At 43.4% G+C, this 21,565-nt stretch overlaps 1 protein-coding gene and 1 pseudogene across 3 annotated transcripts in view; both read right to left on the bottom strand.

The window, feature by feature from the left end:
- Window positions 1–4,141: 4,141 nt before the first annotated feature.
- The window catches only part of LOC103108551 (protocadherin beta-17-like), a 28,069-nt gene continuing 10,645 nt past the window's right edge, over window positions 4,142–21,565 (bottom strand). The window contains exons 1-2 of one of the 3 annotated variants that reach the window (XM_060179664.1): window positions 5,627–7,117; window positions 4,142–5,575 (exon numbers count right to left, since the gene is read on the bottom strand). In XM_060179664.1, the coding sequence (XP_060035647.1) occupies window positions 4,676–5,575; window positions 5,627–7,117 (2,391 nt within the window). In that variant the 3' untranslated portion in view covers window positions 4,142–4,675. Of the gene's footprint in view, window positions 5,576–5,626; window positions 7,118–21,565 lie in introns of those variants that run through there. The other 2 variants (XM_060179670.1, XM_060179661.1) reach the window with 2 other exon arrangements.
- Window positions 11,990–14,373, bottom strand: LOC103108615 (protocadherin beta-7-like; annotated as a pseudogene).

Here is a 21,565-nt window from a genome sequence, read left to right as displayed (position 1 = left end):
CCCCCTTCCCTCTCAATTTCTGGCTGTATGTCCAATAAATAAAGATAATACAATTTTTTTTTTAAAAAGTTCTATGTATACCTAAGCTTACAGCAGCACAATTTCCAAACCTGGAAGCAACCCTGATGTCCAATGACAGACAAGTGGTTAAGAAAGTTCTGGTGTCCCGGTTCGAACCCCGGCTCCCCACCTGCAGGGGAGTCGCTTCACAGGCGGTGAAGCAGGTCTGCAGGTGTCTGTCTTTCTCTCCTCCTCTCTGTCTTCCCCTCCTCTCTCCCTTTCTCTCTGTCCTATCCAACAACGACAACAACAATAATAACTACAACAATAAAACAACAAGGGCAACAAAAGAGAATAAATAAATAAAATAAATATAAAAAAAATTAAAAAAAAAAAAAAAGAAAGAAAGTTCTGGTGTGAACCTACACTGGAGTTGGTGTATTGCACCAAGGTAAGACTCTGGGATGGGGGAGTGAGGGGAGAGTACAGATCATAGAAGAGGATGACAGAGGACCCAGTGGATGATGTATTGTTATGTGGAAAACTGAGAAATGTAATGCATGTACAAACTATTGTATTTACTGTCAAATGTAAATCATTAATCCCTTGATAAAAGAAAAGGAAGGAAGGAAGGAAGGAAGGAAGGAAGGAAGGAGGGGGGTTCGAGCCCTGGCTCCCCCACCTGCATGGGGTTTGCTGCACAGGCAGTGAAAGCAGGTCTACAGGTGTCTTTGTCTCCCTCTCTGCCTTCCTCTCCTCTCTCCATTTCTCTCTGTCCTATCCAACAACGACATCAATAACAACAACAATAGTAACAACAATGATGGTAAACAACAAGGTCAACAAAAGGGAAAAAAATTTAAAATAAAAGAACGGGTTTTCTAAAAAAAAAAAAAGGAAGGAAGAGAATGCAGGGCCATAGATAACGAGCAAATAATTAAATATAAATAGATAGTTACAGAAATAATAGTTAACCCATATTAGGAGAACTGCTGCCGTTTCTAATGGAAGGAATGGGGATGAGAAGTGTGTAGAATTCTACCCCTGTTGTCTTATAATTTTGTAAATCAGTATTAAACCACTAATAAAAAATCAGCGTTAAAAATGAAAAAAAGAAAGTTCGGTGTATATGCACAGTGGAATACCACTCAGCTATATACATTATGAAATCTTGCTTTTTATATCTTGGAGGAAACGTGAAAGAATCATGTTAAGTGAGATAAGCCAGAAGGAGCCACGCAAATACAAGATGATGTCACTTTTAGGTGGAACTTAGGAAATAAGGAAAGAAAAGGGAAACACAGGGTGCATCTTGGACTGAGTTTCGTGTATTCCAGCAAAGCAAAGACTTCTAAGCTAGGGGGAGACGGGTGGGGGTTAAAAGAGCATTAGAGGGGGATCTGACTGTAGCACAGCACGTTAAGCACACATGGTGCTCAGCTCCCCACCTGCAGGGGGGTCGCTTCTGGACAGTGAAGCAGGTCTGCAGGGGTCTATCTTTCTCTCCCCCTCTCTGTCTCCCCTCTCTTAGTTTCTCTCGGTCCTATCTAACAACAGCAACAACAGCAATGACAACAACAATAATAATGACAACAAGAGTAACAACAAGAGCAACAAAGCAGAGGAAAAAATGGCCTCTAGGAGCAGTGGATTTAAAGTGCTGGCACTGAGTCCCAGCAACAACCCTGGAGGCAAAAAAAAAAAAGCATTAGAGGACCTTTGCATGATCCTTAAGAGGGACTAAGCTGGTGGTGGGAGAGTGGTGTGCAGACACCTATTATGGGGACATAAGAAATTATATCCATGTGTAAGCCATTATTTCCCCCAATAAAATGATTTAATAAAAATAGAAATTCAAGAAATACAATCATAGCTTAATTCTACTGCCTATATATGCATGAATTTAGATATAATGAATATGTTGAGAAAATAAAGAAATATTCTCAAGTTTATTCGAAGCTCAATTCTAGAGTCTGACTCAATAACTTAGATTAGGTTAGGGTTCTGTAAGAACATTGGGTTCACTGGTGAAGTGCACTGTAGCCATTGGTAGAGGAACAAATATAATCTGCGGATTATAAATAGATTTAGGATATACTTAATTTTTTCTTTTGTTATCAAAATTCTGAGTAAGTTACTTAAATTTTCTAAGCCTATATTATATTTAAATAAGGGGATAACATTGCCAATTCCCTGAGGGTTGGGCAGAAAAAAGGTAAAATAACAAATGTAAAACACTTTGTATAGTGCTGTAAACTGAGTTTAAAATAAGTAAGCTTCAACTATGATCTGTTAGACGAAGCTATACACTTACAATCTGTACATTTTGATGCATCATATAACATTTAATGTAAAATTCATACCATTAAAGCATGAAAGTTGGGCAACCTAGAAGGTAGCGCAGCAGCTAAAGAGCTGGACTCTCAGAGGGGCAGGTGTTGATGCACCTGTTAAACACACATGTTTTCATGTGCAGAGACCTGGGTTCAAGCCACCATTACTACCTGTTATGCAACAAGTGTGCAGGTGTCTATCTCTCTCCCTCTCTATCTCCCCTGCCTCTCTCAATTTCTCTCTGTACTATCAAATAAAATAGAAAGACAAAAAGGAGGAGAAGGAGGAGGAGGAGGAGGAGGAGGAGGAGGAGGAGGAGGAGGAGGAGGAGGAGGAGGAGGAGAAGAAGAAGAAGAAGAAGAAGAAGAAGAAGAAGAAGAAGAAGAAGAAGAAGAAGGAGAAGAAGAAGGCAAAATAGTCACAGTGTGCTGGATTCTTCATGCTGACACTGAGCCCACCTAACACTGGTGGCAAAAGTAAACACACACATACACACACACACACACACACACACACACACACAGACAGACACACACAGACACACACACATGTGCATAAAGAGAGTTGGATTCTCAACCATAAGTCCCAGGTTAGATCTCCAACATTGTGTATTCCAGAGTGATGCTCTGATTCTCCCTTTTCTCTCATTTAAAGTAAATATAGCTGTTTAAAATGCTCAATATAACTTTTAGAAATATTACGACTGGATTTCACTCAACATAGCACTGACACCAAAAACACTGGTAACTTAAATGAGTTAGAGGCTTCTTTTTCTCCTCAAGTTAGAAAGTTTAAAATATGTTAACTCTCTTTTCAGCCACCAGGTTCCGGATGCCAGCATGATGCCAACCAGACTTCCCTGGACTGACAACCCCACCAATGTGTCCTGGAGCTCTGCTTCCCCAGAGACCCACCCTACTAGGGAAAGAGAGGCAGACCAGTAGTATGGATCAACCAGTCAACGCCCATGTTCAGTGGGGAAGCAATTACAGATGCCAGACCTTCCACTTTCTGCAACCCACGAGGACCCTGGGTCCATACTCCCAGAGGGATAGAGAATGGAAAAGCTATCAGGGGAGGAGATGGGATATGAAGATTGGGTGGTGGGAATTGTGTGGAGTTGTACCCCTCTTATCCTACGGTTTTGTTAATGTCTCCTTTCTTAAATAAATAAAAAAAAATTTAAAAAATAAAGTTCAAAATTTTGGACTGGGGGGTTGAGGTGAAACAATGCTACAATTCTGAGCTTGGAAGCATGAGGTCTTAAGTTAGATCTGGCATCTCCCTCTTTTTCTCTCTCAAGAAATGAATAAAATTAGAATTTTTAATAAAAATATTGTCAAAAGATATGTCAAAAAGTTCAGATATGGCATGACTGACTGTGATCATCAATAACTCTTCTTTCTTTCTTTCTTGTTTCCTCCAGGGTTATCGCTGGGGCTCGGTGCCTACACTACGAATCCACTGTTCCGGGAGGCTATTTTTCCCATTCTGTTGCCCTTGTTGTGCTTGTTGTAGTAGTTATTGTTGTCATAACTATTGTTGTTGTTGGAGAGGACAGAGAGAAATGGAGAGAGGAGAGGAAGACAGAGAGGAGAGAAAGATAAACACCTGCAGACCTGCTTCACTGCTTGCCAAGCGACCTCCTGCAGGGGGAGGGGCCTGGGGCTGGAACCCGGATCCTTACAAGACAGCCCTTGGGCTTTGCGCCATGTGCTCTTAACCCGCTGCACTACCACCAATGAGACTCAACTCTCATTTCTTAAGCTTACTTTGTATTTTTTAAAAGCAAAAATACAACAAGAAATTCTGCAAGTAAGATTAGTTTAATTTTTAAAAATCATCAGTTTCCAGAAACACCATAACCTAGAACTTTTCAGTTTTAAATATTTAGAACTTAAAAAAAAATTGTTCTAACCCAAAAGTATAACACAAATGAATAATCTCCCAAGCCAAAATGACATGAAAATAATTACCACTATTTTGTATGAAAAACTATTGTTGTTCCGACATCAAAATGCCCTATTAAGTCACACCAAGCACCAGGGAAAAAAACCTAGAACAGCATTACCATACAGTCATTCAGGATGATACAGAAACAAAGACCAATGAAAGTACTTTCCAGGGAGGAAGTTTGGTACCACTGCCTCAGTTTCATGTGCGCTGCCTCGCTGAGGACTGGTGCAAAATCAACTTATTTTTTCAGAGTCTTAAAATAAAACGTAAACTGCACTCTTACAAAACAGGCTGGTTCTGGCTTTTCTAAGCCAGGTATAACAAATGAGTGGGAAAGGGTTTCCTGTGTAATCACTGGAGACTGAAATTGAGGTCACTACTAACGTTAGTTTTCTTGTATTTCTGGCCCTGGAGTATGGCCCTGGAAATATGGCAAAATAGGCTTCAGGACTTTGAAGTCGGTGGTCCCGGTGGCCCCCGCACACACCTCATACTGGTAGCTGTGCGACAGGGTCCCCGCACCGCCCGCGTCCAGCAGGTGTCCCGGAAAGTGTCCCTCGGGCCCCGCCAGCGCCCCCGCCGCCGCCGCCGCCGCCTCAGCCCGCCCGGCCCGCCGGCACAGGCGCGCGGCCACGAAGGCCAGCAGCGAGCACAGGAAGAGCGACGACACTGCGGCCAAGGCCACCACCAGGTAGACGGTCAGGCGCTCAGGCCGCGCTCCAGTGGCGGCGGCGGCGGCGTCGGGCGCGGCGGGCAGCGGCAGGTAGGGCTGCGAGAAGCCATCGACCAGCAGCACGTGCAGCGTGACGCTGGCCGACAGCGGCGGGTCGCCATTGTCCCGCACCAGCACCACCAGCCGGTGTCGCGGCGCGTCGCGCTCGCTCAGCGCCCGCGCCGTGCGCACCTCGCCGCTGTGCGCCCACACGCCGAACAGCCCGGGCTCCGTGGCCTTGAGCAGCTGGAACGACAGCCAGGCGTTCTGGCCCGCGTCGCCGTCCACCGCCACCACCTTGCTCACCAGGTAGCCCGCGCCGGCCGCGCGCGGCAGCAGCTCGGTGCAGGGCGCGGAGCCGTTCTGCAGCGGGTGCAGCACGAAGGGCGCGTTGTCGTTGGCGTCCAGCACCAGCACGCGCACCCGCGCCTGGCTGCTCAGCGCCGGCGACCCGCGGTCCGTGGCGCCCACCAGGAACTCGAAGGCCTGCAGCGCCTCGAAGTCCAGGGCGCGCAGCGCGAACAGCTGCCCGCTGTCGGCGTCGATGGACACCAGCGCGCCCGGGGCCGGCTGCTGCGGGCGGCCGGACGAGGATGAGGCCGAGGCCGAGGGCGAGGGCGAGGCCGGGGCCGAGGGCGATGGCAGCAGCGAGTAGCTGAGCTGCGCGTTGGTGCCCTCGTCCGCGTCCCAGGCGCGCACGCTGCCCAGCGCCAGCCCGGGGCTGTTGTTCTCACGCACGCGCAGGGTGTAGGCGCGCTGGCTGAAGGCGGGGGCGTTGTCGTTCACGTCGGACACGCGCACAGTCACCTGGTGCTGGCTCTGCAGCCGCGGGCTGCCCAGGTCGCTCACCGTGATCACGATGGTGTATTCAGCTCTCTCTTCTCGGTCCAGAGGCCCCTCTGTTAGGAGGGTGAAAAAGTTTTCCGAGGACGATTTCAGGAAAAAGGGGAGTCCGTCCTGAATGAAGCAAATTACTTTCCCATTTTCTTCGGAATCCACATCTGAAACACTAAAAACTGCCACCACAGTTTCAGGCGAGTTCTCAGGTACTTCTTTGGTATATGCAGATATAGTGATTTCTGGGACATTGTCATTGACATCCGTGACTTGGGTCAGAACAGTACATTTTCCCGATAAGCTTCCACCATCTCTAGCCTCTACATTAACCTCATAGAACTGAGCTATTTCAAAATCAAGTTGTTTTTTCAATACAATTTCCCCTGTCTTTTGGTTGATGTCAAAGGTTTTTGTAATCTCCTCTGAAGCCTGGAAAAGTGAGTAGGAAACCTCTCCATTGATTCCTATGTCAACATCCGTAGCAACCACTGTGGTGACCAGGGAACCTATGGGACTGTCCTCATGTATCTGCACCCTATACAAAGGCTGCTCAAATTTAGGGGCATTATCATTCACATCCATGACCTTGATGTAGACCTGAGTGGTACCAGACCTGGGTGGAGAGCCGCCATCCTGAGCAGTGAGGGTTAACCTGAGCTCAGCTTCCTCCTCTCGATCCAATGCCTTGTCCATCACCAACTCAGGATATTTCCTGCCATCATTGCGTATGCGGGTGAGAACCCGAAAATAGGAGTTGGGACTGATAATATAGTTCTCAATATTATTTTGGCCTACATCCATATCCTGAGCGTTATTCAGAGGAAATGTAGTCCCAGGAGCACTGCTTTCTGATATTTTAAGCACTATATCTTTGTCTGAGAACACTGGAGTATGGTCATTTCTATCTATTATTTGTAGTTCAGCTTGAAAAAATTCTAAAGGATTCTCTAGCAACACCTGAAAACGCAACACACAGGGTTCTGTGTAACCGCAAAACTCCTCCCGATCCAGTTTCTCATTTAGCACTAAATCCCCAGTCTCATGGTTCAGTTGGAAATGCAATCTATTACCTTTGGAAATGACCTTAGGCCACCGACTAGAGAGCTCTTCCTTCCCCAGACCTAGGTCTTCAGCTAAATTGGTTACAAAGGAGGTTCCTTCAGCTTCCTCCACCACAGAATAGCGTCTGGGTTCTGAGCCCGCCACCAGGGACAAACCCAAAAGAAAGAAAAAGAAGACTTGCCTTTGTCTATAAAGGACCTTCCCGCTGGCCTCCATTGTTCTTGCTTGCTTTAGCCTACTGGGAGAAATTTTCTCCTGATCTGTTAAGACCTCAGTATTAAAGACAGCTTACTATCAAGATGCCCCAAATTCCAATGAGCAGTCCTTTTCAGGATATCCAGTTTATTCGGGTCCCAGGTCCCCCATGGCTTTCAGGCTTTGTCATAAATTTTGCATGTTAGTGGTACTGCAGTTGAGGTCTGGAATTTACCTTCTTATCCTGCAGCGCCACCATGTGTCCTCACAGGATCACACACTTTTTGGAGATGAAAAGGGATTCAAGATTCTTCTCTTGTTTACAAGTACCACCAAACTTAAAACAGGACCCATACTCTCAGAAGGCTTTACATAGCTGGTGATACAAAAGAGCTATGTGAGGGACACACAGAAGGGATGCTATATCCAGGCACTTTTGTCTTCAGCCAGTGTTGTTTTTAGAGCAAAAAGAAAATATGAAGCACCTTGGCTAAGGAAAAAATTATGCATAAAATGCATATACATGCCGCATAGAAAGCTTTCAGAATTACATACTTTATTGCCATTAATTGTGAGATAATCAGTAGTTTGGCCAAATTATTTTTTTAAATTTCTTTATTGGCCAAATTATTTAACCTTTGACTTCATTCCCTCATTTGTAAAATGGAGGTAATAACACTACCTACCAGGTATTGCTACTGAGAGTTCCCCACCTTCTGGGTGAGGAATGGAGGAAGAGAGAAATTAACCTTATAAATACATGTGCATACAGACATACATGCATACCTTGCAGGTAATTTGATGTTTCCAAGTAGTTGAGTTTGAATAAGCTCATTGCCATGACTAGAAAAACACTCAGGATTCATTTGGATATTACTTATTTATTTTCATGAAAAAGATACTCAAAGTGACAGGCCAGAGACTACTCAGCTCTGGCTTATGTTGGTGCTGGAGACTGAACCTGAGAACTCAGTCTCAGGCATGAGAGTCATTTGCATAACAATTATGCTGTCTCCCCAGCCCTCAAGATTCATTTGGTAGATGAATGCAGAAGTTATTATGTAAAGTTATTAAATAAGAAAATGCTGTCTAGTTTCTAAGTTTATTTAATGAAGGTATGTATGACAGCAGTGGTGATCCTATCTGAGAAGAATGCTATAGTTTTGTTAACTACACTTCTCTGTTGTAAAATTTTATCTTTATTTTATTTTTAACCAGAGTACACTGTTCAGTTCTGGGTAATGGTGGTGTGGGGAATTGAACCTGAGACATCAGAGCCTTAGGTATGAATGTGTTTTGTATAAGCATTATGTTATCTCACCACTTTTCTTTTTATTTGAACATTTACAAAACCAACAAAGAAGGAGATTAAGACCTGTGAATTGACTGAGCAGTATGATGTATGTATTGGGTGCATGAGAACATGTGTTCTATCCCAGCTCTGCTTAAAAACAAGAAATGCAAAATTCAAATAGAACATGGTAAATGGCAGAGCGGGGCTCTGGTCTTCCATTAAACAAAGTAGGTTAGTATATTGAACTCTGAACATTTTCAACCAGCTTCAACAACCATCAGTACTGCACATAGTAGTTATCTATCAAATATTCACCTTTTAAAAATACTTATTTCCTTTTGTTGCCATTGTTGTTTTATTGTTGTTGTAGTTATCATTATTGTTGTTGTTTCTAATGTCTTTGTTGTTGGACAGGACAGAGAGAAATGGAGAGAGGAGGGGAAGACACAGGAGGAGAAAAAGATAGACATCTGCAGACCTGCTTCACTGCTTGTGAAGCGACCCCCCTGCAGGTGGAGAGCCAATGGCCCAAACCAGTATCCTTATGGTGGTCCTTGTACTTTGCGCCACCTACATTTAACCCACTGTGCTACTGCCTGACGCCCTCAAATATTTTCTTATCACAAACTAAAATTTCACACAAGTACTTAGTGATACATCTCAAATTTTTAGTGACTTAAACTACAAAGCCATTACATTGTGGAAATTAATTAGTGGTATTTATATTTATGAATATCGTATTCACATTTCTCCAACTCTTTCAAAGTTATGGTCATTTGCATCAAGATTCAACTGAGATAAGTCATACATTTTTTTTCATGCATAAGACATTTGGCATGTCTCTTTATTATTTCAACTGTTTAAAGTGCCACTCTTCCCCACCCCCAATTTTTTTTTAATTAGGGAATTAATGGTTTACACTATAGTCTTTAACACATATACACAACCTCCAACTCCTCCTTGATTGGCATCTAGGAGACACAACAAGGTCCCAAAGTTTTTTCATCCTGTTTCCTTCCTTCCCCAGAGACAGAAAGATGGAGAGGGAGCAGAAGAAATATAGAGACCACAGCAGCAAAATTTCCTCAATGAAGTGAGGGACAGGCTTAAACCTGGTTTAGGCACAAGGTAAAGCAACACACTATGCAGGTAAGCTACTTACCAACCCCACCCTCCCTTTTATCATGTCACTGATTTCTTGGAAAAAATGAAGAATTTCATCATAACACCATGAAAACAGCTTAAGATTTTACTGCTGTGAGGGCTTCTTTAGTCCTTGGGAACTATCCCACTATCAATTAACGATAGTAGGATTAGTTTAAGAGCTACCAAACACTTGACAATACAACTATAATTTTTTTAAAAATGTGGAGAAATAATTTACAGATTAGCTTAAGAAGGCTTAAATTACTCCCCAGAATCTCTCAGTAGACTAATGACAATTTACTATTCTTTAACTTTACACATTTAAAACTGTTCTTAAATATTTTAGGTTTTAAGATCAGAAAAGAAAACACAAGTAGAACCTGAAATGGAATTGGCGTATTGCACCAAAGTAAAAGACTCTGGGGTGGGTGGGTTGGGAGAATACAGGTCCATGAAGGATGATAAATGACATAGTGGGGGTTGTATTGTTAAATGGGAAACTGGGGAATGTTATGCATGTACAAACTATTGTATTTACTGTTGAATGTAAAACGTTAATTCCCCAATAAATAAATTTTAAAAAATATTTTAGGTTTTTCACTACACTAAATTGAATAGAAAACTTTAAAAATAAATGTTCAAATTAAAGGAGGAAAGCTGCTTTTGAAAGTAGGTGGGGAGGAGGGCAGACAGTGGCACACCCAGTGGGAACACACGTTACAATGGTCAAGGATCAATGTTCAAGCTTCCAGTTCCCACTTGCAAAGGGAAAGAAGTGCTGCAGGTCTTTCTCTTTTTCTTTCCCTATCTCCTTCCCTTTTGATATCTCTCCATACAGTAAAGAGATTATTTAAAAAAGTAAATCGGGGCAACTATGTGGAAGTTGCTGCAATGTTAGAAATATGATTAACTGAAGCAATCAAAACTTTGTAACATTTCTATTCAGGGCCACTAGTCTTGTTTGTAAAATAAATTCACAAAAACAAGGAGAAAGTACAGATGGCTTTTTAAACTTTCTTTTTTTGCCTCCAGGGTTATTGCTGGAGCTCAGTGTCTGCACCACTAATCCTCTGCTTCTGGAGGCTATTTTCCCCCTTTTGTTGCCCTTGTTTTTATTGTTGTTGTGGTTATTATTGTTGTTATTGATGTCGTTGTTGTTTGATAGGACAGAGGAAGGGAAGGGGGGAGAGAAACATAGACACCTGCAGACTAGCTTCACCTCTTGTGAAAGGACCCCCTGCAGTTGGGGAGCTGGGTGCTCCAACCAGGATACCTAGGCCAGTCCTTGAGCTTCGCACCATGTGCATTTAACCCTACCGTCCAACCCCCTAAACTTTTTAACTTGAGATTTTGGCTAGGCGGGTGCTTTAATAGTAATAAACTGCATAATGAGTAATGGAGTAAAACATAAACAAACTATGAAGTAAAACCCAGAAAAGCTAGACTGGTTAATAAGAAAAGAAAGCCACACAGTCTACGGCCATACCACCCTGAATACGCCCGATCTCCTCTGATCTTGGAAGCTAAGGAAGCCACACACTAATGTACATACTATTATTTCCAAGTAGAGAACAAAAGATGCCTTAACAAGAAATATTTCTTCTTAGAGGAACATGCAACGATGTTATGCAATGACAGACCGAACATAAATAGATAGTCCCAGAATCAGACTGATCGAGGAGAGATGCTTGCCCTGCCATTTAATAGTGAAAACTGAAATCTCACTGAAGCTCTATTAGTATCAATTTGCTCATTTTTAGAAGAACTTCTCTTATAAGTTACTTCTAAGATTTAGGGTTGAATCATAAATGACAAATAACAAGTGTTATTTTTCTAACACTGAGCATACTCTAATCAGTAGAAATAACATTTGAAGGTAGTGAAAACCAATGTAAATATATGAAGCAATATCTGCCCTGTACTAGTAGGCACAAATGCATAACTGACACAAAACAAAATACATGCATTTCATGCTGGGCAAACTCTGGATTCTTTTAAGCATGTTTTGTCTTTTGACTAGAAAAAAATTTAATAACATAAAAGCAACCCTCAACAGACAGAGTAAGTTTCTTAATAGGAATAATTTGTAGACAAAGGCAGGCTTCTATTTTTCTGATCTTTAAAAAAAAATTTTAATATTTCCTTTTGTTGCCTTTGTTGTTTTATTGTTGTAGTTATTGTTGTTATTGATGTGGTCGTTGTTGGACAGGACAGAGAGAAATGTAGAGAGCAGGGGAAGACAAAGGGGGGAGAGAAAGATAGACACCTGCAGACCTGCTTCACTGCTTGTGAAGCAACTCCCCTGCAGGTGGGGAACCTAGAGCTCAAACCAGGGTCCTTATGCAGGTCCTTGCCCTTTGCGCACCACCTGCACTTAAGCCACTGCGCTACCACCAACTCCCTATTTTTTCGATCTTTTATCAGAAACCCAGTTCATTTCCAACTGAGGGATATTATTCTACTTCCTTTCCTATGCTCTGGGACTGCCTATTAGGTACAATGGGCATCAGAAATTTAAACTCATTAGTTCCGGTGCCCCCCGCGAGACACACCTCATACTGGTAGCTGTGCGACAGGGTCCCCGCGCCGCCCGCGTCCAGCAGGTGTCCCGGAAAGTGTCCCTCGGGCCCCGCCAGAGCCCCCGCCGCCACCGCCTCAGCCCGCCCGGCCCGCCGGCACAGGCGCGCGGCCACGAAGGCCAGCAGCGAGCACAGGAAGAGCGACGACACTGCGGCCAAGGCCACCACCAGGTAGACGGTCAGGCGCTCGGGCCGCGCTCCGGCGGCGGCGGCACCTGCGTCGGGCGCGGCGGGCAGCGGCAGGTAGGGCTGCGAGAAGCACGTGCAGCGTGACGCTGGCCGACAGCGGCGGGTCGCCATTGTCCCGCACCAGCACCACCAGCCGGTGTCGCGGCGCGTCGCGCTCGCTCAGCGCCCGCGCCGTGCGCACCTCGCCGCTGTGCGCCCACACGCCGAACAGCCCGGGCTCCGTGGCCTTGAGCAGCTGGAACGACAGCCAGGCGTTCTGGCCCGCGTCGCCGTCCACCGCCACCACCTTGCTCACCAGGTAGCCCGCGCCGGCCGCGCGCGGCAGCAGCTCGGTGCAGGGCGCGGAGCCGTTCTGCAGCGGGTGCAGCACGAAGGGCGCGTTGTCGTTGGCGTCCAGCACCAGCACGCGCACCCGCGCCTGGCTGCTCAGCGCCGGCGACCCGCGGTCCGTGGCGCCCACCAGGAACTCGAAGGCCTGCAGCGCCTCGAAGTCCAGGGCGCGCAGCGCGAACAGCTGCCCGCTGTCGGCGTCGATGGACACCAGCGCGCCCGGGGCCGGCTGCTGCGGGCGGCCGGTCGAGGCCGAGGCCGAGGGCGAGGGCGATGGCAGCAGCGAGTAGCTGGCGCCCTCGTCCGCGTCCCAGGCGCGCACGCTGCCCAGCGCCAGCCCGGGGCTGTTGTTCTCACGCACGCGCAGGGTGTAGGCGCGCTGGCTAAAGGCCGGGGCGTTGTCGTTCACGTCGGACACGCGCACAGTCACCTGGTGCTGGCTCTGCAGCCGCGGGCTGCCCAGGTCGTTCACCGTGATCACGATGGTGTACTCGGCTCTCTCTTCTCGGTCCAGAGGTCTTTTCCACTATGTAGTAATTTTCTACAGATTGCTTCAAGACAAAGGGGAGGTTGTCTTGGATGGAGCACACCATTTTTGCATTGTCCCCTGAATGCCTGTCTCTTATCTTAAAAATAGGCACGACAATCTCGGAGATGTTTTCTGGGATTGGGCTAATGAGTTTTAACATAAGCATTTCTGTTGGATAGTCATTTATGTCTATGACATTTACCACCACAATACATTTGCCAGAGAGTCCTCCACCGTCTCTTGCTTGAATTGTTAAACTGTAAGTTTGTATGTTCTCATAGTTGATTTCAGCCTTAAGATAGACTGCCCGACGTTGGGCTTATTTGAAATGTTTTGAGAATTCTTTCACTAGCATAAAAGAAAGCACAAAAGATTTCCCCCGTAACTTCTGGTATCTAAATCTCTAGCTGACACAGTGTGAACCAGGGAGTCAACTGCTGTGTTCTCAGGCAACTGTAACTTGTAGAGTGACTGCACAAATTCCAGTGTGTTTATATGTCCATCACCTGGATATGCACCATGGCAGTCCCTGATCTGACTGGAGTGCCACCATCCCAAGATGTGAGGGTGAAACTGAGCTCTGGCAACTCTTCTAGATCCAGCACTCTATCCAGCACCAATTCGGGGTAAATACTCCCCTCCCCACTGGTATGGACATTAATATGGAAATAAGGCATTAGGGCTTACTGTATAATTTTTCACATTGTTACTTCCAACATCTAGATCCTGTGCACTTTCTAGGAGAAATACTGCCCCAGGAGCAGTGCTTTCTAATATTTTCTAATATTTTATGGAATCTCTTTCTCTAGAAAGATTGGAGAATTATCATTCATGTCTCCTATCCATAGTTCAGCACTGAATATCTGAAAAGTTTTTTCTAGTAACATCTGGAAAGGCAATACACAAGGCTCTTTGGAGTTGCAGAGTTCCTCTCTATCTAATTTCTCATTTAGAAGTAAGTCACCCTTAAGCGGGCTGAGTAGTAAAAAGGAGTGTGTTTTGGCCTGAAGCAATTCTAGATCCTGGAGCTGCTACTTCTCCCACCCCCAGCCCCAGGTCATTTGCTAGGTTGCTTAGAAAGGTGCCTCTCTCTTTTTTCTCCATCACAAAATATCTAAGCGGCTCCACAGCAGCCCAAGACATTCCCAGGAATACACAGAGGAATAGGACTTGCCATTTTTTGCACTACATGGTCCACTCTAGCTCCCATTCTTCATTTAGCCAGTTTATCAAACACTCGCACTGTTCTCAGGCATCTCTCAGAAATGGCAGCAAAAGAATCCTTAGATATGAGTTTATAATAGTGATGTGGAAAGGGATCTACATTTTCCCCAACTGCTATAACCATGGTTTCCTTTCTCCCACTCTTCCTGTTTGACCACTTTTCTCCTTTACAATGAAATCTGTTATATCCTCTATGGGAGCATTTTTTCTCTTTAGTCAACAGTGCCACCTTGTTTTTGTGACTACCATTCCTATTTTTAAAAACCAGAATATAAAGATGGCAGATTAAAAGAACTGCAAAGAGTGATTTTTGTTATTCCATTTCATCTTTTGCTTCAAATAGTCACAGTATTGCTGGTAACCGCTAACATCATTTCCCTACCCATAATCTTAGTTTGTAAGTAACAAAATTGTTGATTTGTCTTAAACCAGAGCAGGGGGTTAAAGAGAAAAAGCTCCTGCTTTTAAAATTGTTAGTAAAGATTATACAAGAAAATGAAATTTCCATTAAAAACTCAACAAGTACTGATGGAGGACATGTCATTTATTCGGAAACTTCTTTTTTAATTTCTTTATTGGGAGATTAATGTTTTATAGTTGACAGTAAATACAATAGTTTGAAAATGTGTAACATTTTTCACTGCTCCATATAACAATACAATCCCCACTAGGTCCTCTGTCATCCTTCTTGGACCTGTATTCTCCCCCCAACCCACCCACCCCATAGTCTTTTATTTTGGTGCAGTATGCCAATTCTAGTTGAGGTTCTACTTGTGTTTTCTCTTAGGATCTTGTTTTTCAACTTCTGCCTGAGAGTGAGATCATCCCATATTCATCCTTCTATTTCTGACCTATTTCACTTAACATGAATTTTTCACAGTCCATCCAAGATCGGCTGAACACGGTGAAGTCACCATTTTTTATGACTGAGTAGTATTCCACTGTGTATATATACCACAACTTGCTCAGCCACTCATCTGTTGTTGGACACCTGGGTTGCTTCCAGGTTTTGGCTATTACAAATTATGCTGCTGAGAACATATGTGTACACAGATCTTTTTGGATGGATGTGTTGGGTTCCTTAGGATATACCCCAGGAGAGGAATTACAGGATCATAGGGTAGGTCCATTTCTAGCCTTCTCAGAGTTCTCCAAATAGTTCTCCACAGAGCCACAGAGGTTGGACCAATTTACATTCCCACCAGCAGTGCAGGAGGGTTTCTTTGACCCACAAACCTCTCCAGCATTTATTACTGCTACCCTTTCTGATATATGACATTCTCACAGGAGTGAAGTGGTATCTCATTGTTGTCTTTATTTGCTTTTCTCTAACAATCAAAGACTTGGAGCATTTTTTAATGTGTTTCACAGCCTTTTGAATCTCTTCTGTGGTAAATATTCTGTCCATGTCCTCTCCCCATTTTTGGATGGGTTCATTTGTTTTCTTGTTGTTGAGATTTGCAGGTTCTTTATATATTATGGTTATAAGCCTCTTGTCTGATGTATGTCATGTAAAGATCTTCTCCCATTCTGTGAGGGGTCTCTTGGTTTGGGTAGCAGTTCCTTTTGCTGTGCAGAAGTTTTTTTTATGGCAAGTAAGTTTATACTTGCCATAGTCTTCTCTGTAATTGGATTTGTTTCATTGAAGATGTCTTTAAAATTTATGTGGAAAAGAGTTCTACCAGTATTTTCCTCTAAGTATTTCATAGTTTCAGGTCTGACATCCAAGTCCTTGATCCACTTGGAATTTACTTTTTGTAAATTTACAAATTGTATTTGGTGAAATACAGTGGTTCAGTTTCATTCTTCTGCATGTTTCAACCCATTTTTTCCAACACCATTTGTTGAAGAGACTCTGCTTTCCCCATTTAATAGTATGGGCACCTTTGTCAAAGATTAGATGTCCAGACTTCCAAGCTGGCTCTGTAGTGCTTCTGCCAGTGGACTCTGAAGTAGGCAGACAGGGCTTCATGTTCAAAGCCTATTCTCCCCAGAAGCTGGTGGTTCACTGTTCCAGGAAAAAAAAAAAGACATAAGGGAGTCCAGCGGTAGCTCAGTGCATTAATCACAGGTGGCACAAAGTGCAAGGACTAGCATAAAGACCCCGGTTTGAGTCCCCCGCTCCCCATCTGCGGGGGTTCGCTTCACAAGCAGTGAAGCAGGTCTGCAGGTGTCTGTCTTTCTCTCCCCCTCTCTGTCTTTCCCTCCTCTCTACATTTTTGTCTGTCCTATTCAATAACAACAACAACAATCATGATAACTACAACAATAAAACAACAAGGGCAACATAAGGGAATAAATAGTTTTTTTTAAAAATTAGATGTCCATAGTTGTGGGGTCTTACTTCTGGATTCTGAATTCTATTCCACTGGTCAGTGTGTCTATTCATGTTCCAGTACCAAGCAGTTTTTAAAAGTATTTATTCCCTTTTGTTGTCCTGGTTGTTTTATTGTTGTAGTATTACTATTGTTCTTATTGATGTCGTTGTTTTGGATAGGACAGAGAGAAATGGAGAGAGGAGGGGAAGACTGGGGGAGAGAAAGATAGACACCTGCAGATCTGCTTCACCGCCTGTGAAGTGATTCCCCTGCAGGTGGGGAGCCGGGGGCTCAAACTGAGATCCTTACACCAGTCCTTGTGACCAAGCAATTTTGATTGCAATGGCTCTATGATACAATTTGAGATCTGGGAGTGTGATGCCTCCAAATCTGTTATTTCTTCTCAAGATTGTTTTGGCAATTCTAGTTCTTTCTGGTTCCAGATAAACATTTGTAGCATTTGTTCTATTCTCCTAAAAAATGTGGTTGGGATCTTGATGGGGATAGCATTAAATTTGTAGATGGCTCTGGGTAGTATATTCATTTATTTATTTATTTATTTTCCCTTTTGTTGCCCTTGTTGTTTTGTAGTTGTAGTTATTGTTGTTGTTGATGTCGTTGGATAGGACAGAGAGAAATGGAGACAGAGAGACATGAAGAAATAAATGAAGACAGAAATGAAGAAAGAAATGAAGACAGAGAGAGAGAGACAGAAAAAGACAGACACCTGTAAACCCGCTTCACTGCCTATGAAGCGACTTCCCCTGCAGGTCAGGAGCCAGGGGCTTAAACCGGGATCCTTATACTGGTCCTTGCACTTTGTACCACGTGCACTTAACCCACTGTGCTATAGCCCAACTCCCAGTATATTCATTTTGATGATGTTAATTCTTCCAGCCCATGAACATGGAATATGTTTCTACTTCTTTGTATCTTTTATTCTTGGAAAAGTTTTTGATAATTGGTTCAATTTCATTAGCTGTGATGGGCCTGTTCATGTTATCTAGTTCCTCTTTACTTAGTTTTGCAAATTGGTAGGTATCTAGGAAATCATCCATTTCTTCCAGGTTCTCTAGCTTGGTGGTATATAGTTGTCCATAGAAGCCTCACATGATATGTTGAATTTCTGTGTTGTCTGTTGTGATATCTCCTCTTTTATTTACAAGCCAATTTATTTTGGTCTTCTCCATTTTTCTTTTTTTGAGTCTGGCTAAAGTTTTGTCGATATTGTTCACTTTTTCGAAGAACCAACATTTACTTTCATTGATCTTTTGTGTGGTTTTCTTATTTTAAATGTTATTGATTTCTGCCCTAACTTTAGTGATTTCTGTCCTTCTGGTTGCTTTAGGGTTCCTTTGTTCTTCTACTTCTAGGTTTTTAAGATGTGCAATCAGGCTGTTTATGCTTTTTCTTGTTTCCTATTGTGTGCTTGTATGGCTATGAACTTCCTTCTCAGTACTGCCCCAAATATTTTGATAGCTTGTGTCTTCACTTTCATTGAACTGTTGAAATATTTTGATTTCTTCCTTTATTTCCTCTTTGACCCAGTAGCTGTTAAGTACTATACTGTTGAGCTTCCACATTTTGGGACTATTCCTAATCTTTCGTTGATTGTTAATTGTTTAATTCCACTGTGGTCTGAGAAGATGCTTGGGACAATTTCAATGCTCTTGAATTTGCTGATGCTGTCTTTGTGACCTAACATATGGTCTAACCTTGAGAATGACCCATGTGGACTTGAGTAGAATGTGTATTCCAATTTCTTGGAGTGAATAACTCTGAAAATGTCCAATAGTTCTAGTTTATCTATCTCCTCATTTAGCTCCCTCATTTCTTTTATTTATTTATTTATTTATTGACTCCAGGGTTATTTCTGGGGCTCGGTGCCTGCACCACAAATCCACTGCCCTTGGAGGCTATTTCTTTCCCATCTGTTGCCCTTGTTGATTTTAATCATTGTTGTGGTTATTATTATTGTTGCTATTGATGTCATTGTGTTGGACAGGACAAAAATAAATGGAGGAGAGTAAGACAGACAGTGGGAAAGAAAGATAGACACCTGCAGACCTGCTTCACTGCTTGTGAAGTGACCCCCTGCAGTTGTGGATTCCAGGGCTCCAACTGGGATCCTTGTGCGGTCCTTGTGCTTTGCACCATGTGTGCATAACCTGGGGCGCTACTGCCAGACCCCCTTAGCTCCCTCATTTCTTTATTGATTTTCTGCCTGGATGATCTGTCAAGTTGAGAGAGTGGGGTTTTGAAGTCCCCTACTATGACTGTGTTGCTGTTAATATAATGCTGTAGCTCTTTCAGTAGATGTTTTATGTATTTAGATGGCTTCTCATTGGGTGCATAGATGTTAGCATTTATTAAGTCCTCTTGATTGATTGAGTCTCTGAGCACTAAGTAATGTCAATCCTTATCTGTTAAAATTTTATTTATTTTAAAGTCTATCGTGTCAGATATGAGAAGCTGTTCCTGCCCCTTTTTGTGGGCCATTGGCTTGTATGATAGTTTTCCATCTGTTCACTTTGAGTCTGTGCTTGTCTTGTTAAGTTAGGTGGGTTTACTGTAGACAGCATAATGTTGGGTTGTGTTTTCTGATCCATCTTCCTACTCTGTGCCTTTTAACAGGTGAATTCAGGGCACTGACATTTATTGATATCAAAGATTGAAGATATTTTAACACCATTCTTATAGATTTTTAGAGTGTTCTGATATATGGCATATTTATGGTGTCTGACTATTTACAGGAGACCTTTCAGAACTTCTTTCAGGGCAGGCTTGGTGATAGCTGATTCCTTCAACTGTTGCTTGTCTGCAGAGGTTTTATGCCTCCATCTAGTCTGAATGGCAGTCTAGCAGGATACAGTAGTCTTGTTTGAAAGCCTTTCTCATTGAGCACTCAATAGATATCTTGCCATTCTCTTCTGGCCTGTAGTGTTTGTTTGGAGTAGTTTGCTGCTAATTTTATGGGTTTTCCTCTGTAGGTGACGCTTGTTTTTCTTTTGCAGCTTTCAGGATCCTTTCTTTATCCTTATTCCTTTCCATTCTAAATATTATGTGTCTTTCAGTCTGGGTTCTGTTTGGGATCCTCTGGGATTCTGTACCTTTATATCTTTTATGTTGTCCAGACTAGAGAAGTTCTCAGCTATTATGTTCTGTAGAATGCATTCTTCTGGAAGTCAGGCAGTAGCACAGCGGGTTAAGCACATGTGGAGCAAAGCCCAAGGACTGGCCCAAAGATCCCAGTTGAAGCCCACAGCACCCCACCTGTAGGGGAGTCACTTCACAGGCATGAAGCAGGTTTGCAGGTGTCTATCATTCTCTCCCCCTCTCTGCTTTCCCGTCCTCTCTCCATCTCTCCGTGTCATATCCAAACAATTACGACATCAATAACAACAACAATAGTAACTACAAGAACAATGAAAAACAACAAGGGCAATAAAAGGGAAAATAAATATAAAAAAATTAAAAAATACATTTTAAAGAATGCATTCTTCTCCCTCTCTTTCTTCCGCTGGTAAGACAACAATGCATATATTATTTCTTTTCAAATAATACCATAGGTCTCTGTTATTGTTTTCAGTATCTCTTAATCTCTTACTTTTTTTTTTGCCTCCAGAGTTATTGCTGGGGCTCTTTGCATGCAACACAAATCCGGTGCTCCTGCATGCTATTTTTTTCACTTTTGTTGCCTTTGTAGTTTTATCTTTTTTGTAATTATTATTATTGTTGTTGTTGTTGTATAATATAGAGAGGAATGGAGAGAGGATGGGGAGACAGACAGGGGAAGAGAAAGAAAGACACCTGGAAACCAGCTTCATTGCTCATGAAGTAATCCCCCTGCAGGTGGGGAGCTGGGGGGCTTAAACCGGGATCCTTGAGCCTGTCCTCGAGTTTCACACCCTGTGAGCTTATCCCACTGTGTTACCACCTGAACCCCCTCTTCCTTTTTTTCTTTTTAAAAATTTCTTTATTTAAAAAAGGAGACATTAACAAAACCATAAGATAAGAGGGGTACAACCCCACACAATTCCCACCACCAGAACACCATATCCCATCCCCTCCTCTGATAGCTTTCCTATTCTTTGTTTTTTTAAATTTATTTATTCCCTTTTGTTTACCTTGTTGTTTATTGTTGTAGTTGTTACTGATGTTGTCATTGTTGGATAGGACAGAGAGAAATGGAGAGAGGAGGGGAAGACAGAGAGTGGGAGAGAAAGATAGACACCTGCAGAACTGCTTCACCACTTGTGAAGCGACTCCGTTGTTGGTGGGGAGCTGGGGCTCAAAGTGAGATCCTTACGCCAGTCCTTGCACCACATGTGCTTAACCCACTGCACTAACACCCGGCACCCAGCTTTCGTATTCTTTATCCTTCTGGGAGTATGGTCATTGTGAGATGCAGAAGTTGGAAGGTCTGGCTTCTGTAATTGCTTCCCCACTTGAACATGGGCATTGACTGGTTGATCCATACTCCCAGCCTGTCTCTCTCCTTCCTTAAAAGGGTGGAGCTCTGGGGAAGCAGAGCTCCAGGATACACTGGTGGGGTCCTCTGTCCAGGGAAGTCTTGGTCAGCATCATGCTAACATCTGGAGGCTGGTAGCTGAAAAGAGAGTTAAGTCACAAAGCCAAACAAATTTTTAACAATTGTGGACCTAAAGGCTGGAATAGTGCAGATGAAGTGCTAGGGGGGTCCTCCATTTTGTAGATAGGTAGTAGGCATATTTTAGTTATATTTCAAAGGGCCTGTAGCTATACTAGTTTCTTTTTTTTTCTCTGAGTCTGAAATCTGATATGCAGGTGGATCCTAATTATTATCTGGGGAGTTGATGTCATGGCTGGAAAAGGGACAGA

This window comes from Erinaceus europaeus, chromosome 2 (assembly GCF_950295315.1).
Source record: "Erinaceus europaeus chromosome 2, mEriEur2.1, whole genome shotgun sequence".
Lineage (NCBI taxonomy): Eukaryota > Metazoa > Chordata > Mammalia > Eulipotyphla > Erinaceidae > Erinaceus > Erinaceus europaeus.
This window is presented reverse-complemented; position numbering and strand designations above follow the sequence as displayed.